Source organism: Oryzias melastigma, linkage group LG2 (genome assembly GCF_002922805.2).
Source record: "Oryzias melastigma strain HK-1 linkage group LG2, ASM292280v2, whole genome shotgun sequence".
Taxonomy (NCBI): Eukaryota; Metazoa; Chordata; class Actinopteri; order Beloniformes; family Adrianichthyidae; genus Oryzias; species Oryzias melastigma.
In genome coordinates this window covers 17,118,332-17,125,825 of record NC_050513.1, presented here as the reverse complement: position 1 = coordinate 17,125,825, position 7,494 = coordinate 17,118,332, and the positions used below count along the sequence as shown (strand labels likewise).

Below are 7,494 nucleotides of genomic sequence, written 5' to 3'. Positions count from 1 at the left end.
CTTTTTGGGGCGTTTTTCATTTTTCGACATTTTTGCAAAAATAATATGGTCCTTGCCATCAGTACCTGATGCTGCGGGCCATAATAACATTTCCTAATATTGGCTTTTGAATAAGTCATACTAAGAGAAGGCAATGACCGAAAAGCGCTGAAATGGTCATTTATAACATCTTGTGTTACATATGTGCTAAAATGTACTACGTAGTATCAGGGCCACTTTATAAAGAAAATTGTATTATTAAGAATTACTCATTATTAATGAGAAAACAAACTGTTTTCTCGTTATAACGAGATAATCAAGAATGAAGCGTATCTCTTTATTTTGTGGTCAACAAAAACAGCAGAAGAACACGCCACAAAAGTTGTTTGTTTTATTTTTTTGTCATTTTTTTTAAATTTTATTAGTGGATCTACGTTCCTCACACGCTTTAATTCCGTCTCTTTACTAAAACCTCTGAACAGGTTGATTGACAGAAGTCAGGTCTGACAAAGATCTGCGCATGGTGCGTTCACTGAGCTCTGGACATTAGCGAACTCCAAAACTCACTTGACCCAACTCAGTCCGCTACAAACGTTTGTCATCCGGAGTTCAGTGAACGCACCATGCAGTAACGCTCAGCAGCCCTGGCCTTTGGGTTCCATTACACATTTGCGCAAAACTTAATTGAAATTCTTGGAATTTTTAAAAAACATAGTTTTGCAATGACACCGTTTCCACTGAGTCATAGTAATGTGATAAAACACAAACGAACCCACGCAATAAGTCATTAAAAACAGGGCAATGTATTTTTTTTTTTATTTGATTCACTGGTTCATGAGACGGAATGAAGGCGTTTAAGATGTTTTAATTTTGGAATCATTGTTAAAGCAAGTAGGATTTTTTTTTAAAAATAGCAACAGAATAAAATGTAATTTTCGACGCAGTTCAAAAGGGAGTTGTGCTATTTTTAGAAGAGACCTGCGGGAGAATTATATGGTCCTTGAGGGCGACTTGGCGCCCGCGGGCACAGTGTTGGTGAACACTGTGCTAGGGTATCATAACAACACGCTAACAGAGCTTGACAATGTGGGAAACAAAAGAAAAAAATAAAAGGAAAAAGTGTCCATTTAAATTTCTGCAAAGTCGAACTTTTGTTCCACACCAGCACTACAGCAATGCATGAGCACCCAAAGTCGAAGCACGTTGGGACTGAGTTTTTATCACACTGAACAGAGAGCTTCGTCTAGCTAAGCTAACATCAGCGCTAATAGAAAGCAAGCTCTGCCTCTGCAGTTAGATGACAATAAAGACGGTCTATTTTGAAGCATTCACCACGCAGACGGAGAGGAACTGTGTTGGTACGGATCTGCCGCAGAGTTATGGAGCGGTGGGAAAACTTTTTACAAGTCCCATAAGTGAAGTAGCTCACCTAAAAGTCCAAAGCTTTGTTGACAAGTATAGTATTGCAATACCCACATTTAGGGCTACCACAATTAGTCGACCAATCGACTATTAAAATAGTCAACAACTAATGTAATAGTCGATTAGTCATTACTTTATATTATATGGAGGCAGAGTGTAGGAACATTGAAAGCTTTAATGGCATTATGGGCTAATGGTGGTTTTTTTGGAATTTATTAAGGTTTTTTAGGCTATTTTGGAGTTAAGCTAATATTTCCACTACATGCTAGCTGTTTTGGCTAATTTAATGGTTTTTTTTTCAGTTCTTTTTGGCTAATTTGGAGTTTAGCCAACGTTTCAGCTCCATGCTAGCTGTTTGGCAATTTTTTTTGTTTGCTCTATTAGACTAATTTTGAGTTTGGCTAATATTTGAGCTACATGCTAGCTGTTTTGACTAATTTAGGATTTTTTTCAGTTCTTTTAGGCTAGTTTGGAGTTTAGCTAATATTTCAGCAGCATGCGAGCTGTTTTGGCTTAATAGGGACTTTTTTTTATTAGAAGATTTTAAGGTCTGTGAAATTATAACAAGACTTTTCATGAAAAATGCTTGATGTTTTAGTGTCTTGAAAAAAAAGACTAGTTAGATTTAGCTGCCTGCAATAGTTGCAAGTTTGTTGTTGTGTTCTAGTTCAGTGTTTGATTAATGTTTCAACCCTAAGCCTGAATTGAGATTTTTTTCAGTGTTGAAATGTGATCCATGATGATTCATTTTGTCTTAATTGAGTTTTCATGAATCAGAAACAACTATTTTAGATCAACAATGTTGATTTATTCGCTGTTAAGAATATCTACTGACATTTCAAAACATCTCTTTAAACTGGATTTCTTGTGGAATCCTAAAAATGTAAAACATATATTTTCAACTGGAAGCTGGAAAACATTCAGAGGCCAACTTAAGTGTTATACAGGCTGTTTCATGAGAATATTGTCCGAAATCCCCTATAATAAGGGATAGGTGCGTGTGTCATGTTGTCCTATGACCGACTGGCAACCCATCCAGGTTATACTCCGTCTTCATTCAAGAGTAGCCGGTATAGATTCCAGGTTCCCCATGAACCCCTAACGCATCCTGAAGATTCTGAAAAATAATTGATGTTTTTTTTCTTTTTTATTAAAATGTTAATGTGTAGATCTTTTGACTGAAGAGATTTAAATTTTTATTGGTGCTTAACAATACACAAAGTCCTTTTAAAAGTAAAAAAATACTTATTGTGTTTGTGTTCCTGCAGTTCTCGCCCAACATTGGATGACTAAAGAGGAAGAAGATCTCTGCAACCAACAGAAAAACTTCAGAGTGGAACAGGAGGATCCAGAGCCTTTGCAGATTGGAGAGGAGCAGGAGGAACGAGAACCCCCACAGATTAAAGAGGAAGATGAACAAGAACTTCCACAGATTAAAGCGGAGCAAGAATGGCTCTGCATTAGTCAAGATGAAGAGCAGTTTGATCTGAAGCAGGAGACTGATACCTTGATGGAGTTTCCTACTTATGAGGGAAATGAGAACAGTGAAGCAGATCTGAACAATCCGTGGAGTTTTAATGGAACTGATAGTCAAGATGAACAAGGAAGTCAATTTGAAGAATTGCCATCAAAGACAGATGAAGAGACAAACTCACAGAACAGAGATCAAAGAAAGACGAGAGACGAGGTCAAAAATGTGGACAGCTCCCACATGTCAGAAAGCCAGTGTGACCGTGGGGAATGTGGCAAAAGTTTTGAATCAGATGAAAACATGAGAATCAATACAGGAGAAAAGCACTGTTCTTGTCTACAGTGTGGCATGAGATTTAGTTGTGTATTTAGTCTCAAAACACATATGATAACTCACACAGGAGAAAGGCCTTTTTGTTGTAGAGAATGTGATAAAAGTTACACTGATTTAGCTGGTCTCAAAAGACACATGAGAATTCACACAGGAGAAAAGCACTTAACTTGTAAAGAATGTGAGCAAAGGTTTAGTAAAATGTCTTATCTCAAAGCACACATGATCAGTCACACAGGAGAAAAGCCTTTTTGTTGTGGGGAATGTGATAAAAGTTTTCTTGATTTAGCAAGTCTCAAAAGACACATGAGAATTCACACAGGACAAAAGCATTTTTGTTGTGGGGAATGTGATAAAAGTTTTACTGATTTAGCTGGTCTCAAAAGACACATGAGAACTCACACAGGAGAAAAGCCTTTTGCTTGTCAAGAATGTGATAAACGTTTTAGTGCAATGTATAATCTCAAAACCCACATGAGAACTCACACAGGAGAAAAGCCCTTTGCTTGTAAAATATGTCATAAAAGTTTCAGTCGGGTATTTCATCTCAAAACACATATGAGAACTCACACAGGAAAAAAGTGTTTATCTTCTAAAGAAAAAGGTTTAGTCGCATATTTCACATGAGAACTTACACAGGACAAAAGCCTTTTTTCTTGTAAAGATTGTGATAAATAATTCAGTGAAAATTCTCAACTTAAATAAACAACAGGAGATTGTCTTTTCAATTCTATTTATATATCTCAATATCACAAAACAATTGCTTAATTGGGCTTCATGCCAGTAATTTTAAAGAAGCAGAGGTCTTTCATAAAATATAAACAATAGCTTATTGGGAAATTAAACAGACTAAATAAAACTGGTTATCCCTGCACTTAGACCCTGCCTCCCGGTAAGGAAAAACACCTTAAAGAAAACTTGATTCAGGAAAAAAATAAAATAAAATTGGCCCTACCTATCAATTTTAACTACACCTTCTATTAGAAAAACCCTTTACGCCTCAAAAATATTTACCCCAACACACACACAAGCACAGGCCCACATACATTATACAAAGAAGGTGTGAACTCTAATCTTCTGCCCCCTACCCCATCCCTGGCGAAGGGAACCAAGCACTCGGAAACGGCGGCCGTATCTCTTGGATATGGTTCTGGCCTTTCCCCCTTGAGTGCTGGGTTTCTTCAAAACTCCAACAGGTTGGTTCGACCATGTTCAAAACACTCTTCAGGGACCCCCACTTCTCTTGGACATCCCTGTCCCGGGCGGGTATGGGTGGGATCCTGGATGCTGCTTTGTGTATTGTCACCGGGTACTCTCCGTCTTTTTCATTCCATCGTTCACTTCAGCAAAACAGAAACACTCACCTGAGCACAGGTGTCAGCTCACCTTTGCGCAAATGGTATGTGTGACAGAATGAAATGCTTTATATGTGTTGGTTTATATACATAAATATGTGCTTGTGAACTGTAGTTGTATTGTGTACATGTTGACAAGTTTTGTATGTGAAGACCTTTGGAGCCGCCAGGTATGTTCTAAGAAAATTCCAATAAAATGAAAGGTCTGATATCTTTCTGCTCACGTTCAATTTTAGAAAGTCAATCAAAATTCTTATTTTTAATTTTAAAAAGCGTATTTATCTTATTTAATGTATGAATTCTTTGAGTCATATTTTGGTGCTGAGGCTCAGCCTCACCTGCCTCTCCTGACTGCACGTCACTGCTTTGTCCATCTCTATATACAGTCTATGCTTCAGACATTTCTTTGTGGGAGGGTGCTAGAACATCACTACCAACAACTATAAGGTGTTCTAACCCAGGCAATAATTAGTTAAGACAATAATAAAATAATCCCTCCAATCTTTTTTTTTATTATTTTTGGGTCAATGGGCTCAATCTGGATCCTAGTTAGATGGACGTAATGTTAAAATGGCCGTAATCCAGGCGCAGCTCTCACTGCACTAGGACAGCTCGCACAGAGAGGGACTGAATGATCCGATGAACCCAGATACAGTGAAGTTTTGCCGACGTCTCTGGAGAGCTCTCCAAAACATATAAACCCGAGCTACTTGCTCAACATCATCCATGTGTTCCATGATGTGGCAACGCATGAATTTCAGAACAACTTTGACAGTTGCTCCATGGTCGGTGTGACAAGCAGTAAATTTGATGCACATCAAAAGAGAGGTGGCAGATGCAAATCGGACATGCCGGCTGCATCCTGTGGTGCCACGTCTGGACAAAACGCTGGTATGCTCTCTCTTTGTACAGCACTTTGGGCCTCCTTGGCTGGTGATGGAAGGTTCTTTACAAATAAAATAAATTAAAAGGCCCATGTCACACAAAATCAACTTTTTGTGCTTTAAAGAGCATTATAATGTTCATTCCTTGTTATAAATAACCATAAAGTGGTATATTAATCTGTTCATGTAGGTCGTGGATTGTTTCTCTCTGACTATCCGGTCATAGTTAGTCGAAGGTTACAGGTACGCCATTGAATGCTGCATGTTTGATTATCAAGGTAATTGAGATTTTCTTCTATTTGCTAGCTTTCAACGACAGGGTTAAGACGTAGAGCTGGCCAAGAAAAACTTGCTACCAAAAAAAAGGGTTATACACTCCAATATTTCGTTGGATCGCCTTTAACTTTGATTACGGCACACATTAGCTGTGGCATTGTTCCGATAAGCTTCTGCAATGTCACATGATTTATTTCCATCCAGTGTTGGATTAATTTTCACCAAGATCTTGCATTGATGATGGTAGAGTCTGACCGCTGCGCAAAGCCTTCTCCGGCACATGCCAATGATTCTCAATGGGGTTAAGGTCTGGACTCTGTGGTGGCCAATCCATGTGTGAAAATGAGGTCTCACACTCCCTAAACCAGTCTTCCTGGGATTGTCATCTTGGAATATGCCCGTGCCATCAGGGAAGAAGAAATCCATTGATGGAATAACCTTCAGTATATTCAGGTAGTCAGCTGACCTCATTCTTTGAGCACATACTGCTGCTGAACCTACACCTGACCAATTGCAGCCACCCCAAATCATAACACTGCCCCCACAGGCTTGTACAGTTCAAACTAGGCATGATGGGTGCATCACTTCACCTGCCTCTATTCTTACCCTGATGCGCCCGTCACTCTGGAACAGGGTAAATCTGGACTCATCAGACCACTTGATCTTCTTCCATTGTTGTAGAGTCCAATCTTAATGCTCCCTAGAAAATTGAAGCCTTTTTTCCGGTTAGCCTCATTAGTGGTTGTCTTAAGGCTACACAGCTGTCCAGTCCTGATCCCTTGAGATCCGTTCATATTGTGTGTGTGGAAATGGTCTTACTTTCACTATTAATCCTTTTTTAGAGGATTTGTTTGATTGGTTTACTAAATTTCTCCATATCCCTAAACTTATAAAAGGAAATATTTTGTTTGGTTTGATTATAAAAAATAAATTGTAGGCTACTGTATAATAATTAACACAACTATGATACTTGGTATTTTTTTCATACATAAAATCAAGTTTTTAAAATCTAAACTAAAATGTTGTGTCTTTCATAAAGAACTGCAACTGTTTTTCTCGTGTTAAAAATCTTAAAACCAAAATTGCTGTGAAACTTAACAAAGAAGCAGATAATGTTGGACTTTTAGAAAATCTCTAGCTTATTTTTATTTTTATATTGTTGTTTCCTTTTCTTTTATTAACGTTTTTAATACATAATTTTCTCTCTTTGCTCGCATCCCTCTCTTCTTTTTCTAATATTTTTAGACGAGGGGAGGGGGTAGACGTCCGATACTAAACTTCCGGTTCCGGCTAATGATGTCAGGCCGCCATTTTGTTCCCTGCAGACATTTTTTTTTTGTCAGGCGCTAGCAGCGTTAGCTTGTGCTGAGAGGACGGCGGTGTTTCGTTGGGACGTTCGTGAGGTTTCTACAGAGATGTAGCGATACGTGGTTCGGTTCCGAACAATCCTCTTTAGCTAAAGTGTCGTAAATGAGTGAATGCGTGTTGAACGTAAAGACAACGTGGCTGTGATTGTGAGACTAGCAGATGATCGGAGCTGCTGCTGTTCAGAGGACTTTGGTGTTTGTTGGAGCTGAAGATCTTTTGCAGCTGCAGGAACCATGTCTTCAGAACCTCAGGAAGATTCTGACAGAGAACAACTTGCTGCTGCTGAAGGAACCATCGTCCAGAACGAGGAGGAGCTCTGTGGTCAGAGAGGACTGATGGATTCAAACTGGAACCCGGAGCTTCAGCTCCACCTTGTCGGTATGTTCACTGCATCCTCCTGCAGACTGAC

At 38.9% G+C, this 7,494-nt stretch overlaps 2 protein-coding genes across 2 annotated transcripts in view; both read left to right on the top strand.

Moving 5' to 3' along the window:
• LOC112156809 (gastrula zinc finger protein XlCGF17.1) overlaps positions 1–4,770 on the top strand; it is a 10,102-nt gene extending 5,332 nt beyond the window's left edge. The window contains exon 2 of the mRNA XM_024289187.2: positions 2,670–4,770. Coding sequence (XP_024144955.1) covers positions 2,687–3,829 — 1,143 coding nt within the window. The 5' untranslated portion in view covers positions 2,670–2,686 and the 3' untranslated portion in view covers positions 3,830–4,770. The remainder of the gene's footprint in view (positions 1–2,669) is intronic.
• A 1,979-nt stretch (positions 4,771–6,749) lies between these two features.
• The window catches only part of LOC112156769 (gastrula zinc finger protein XlCGF57.1), a 7,049-nt gene continuing 6,304 nt past the window's right edge, over positions 6,750–7,494 (top strand). The window contains exons 1-2 of the mRNA XM_024289114.2: positions 6,750–7,120; positions 7,314–7,463. Of these exons, the coding sequence (XP_024144882.1) occupies positions 7,319–7,463 (145 nt within the window). The 5' untranslated portion in view covers positions 6,750–7,120; positions 7,314–7,318. The remainder of the gene's footprint in view (positions 7,121–7,313; positions 7,464–7,494) is intronic.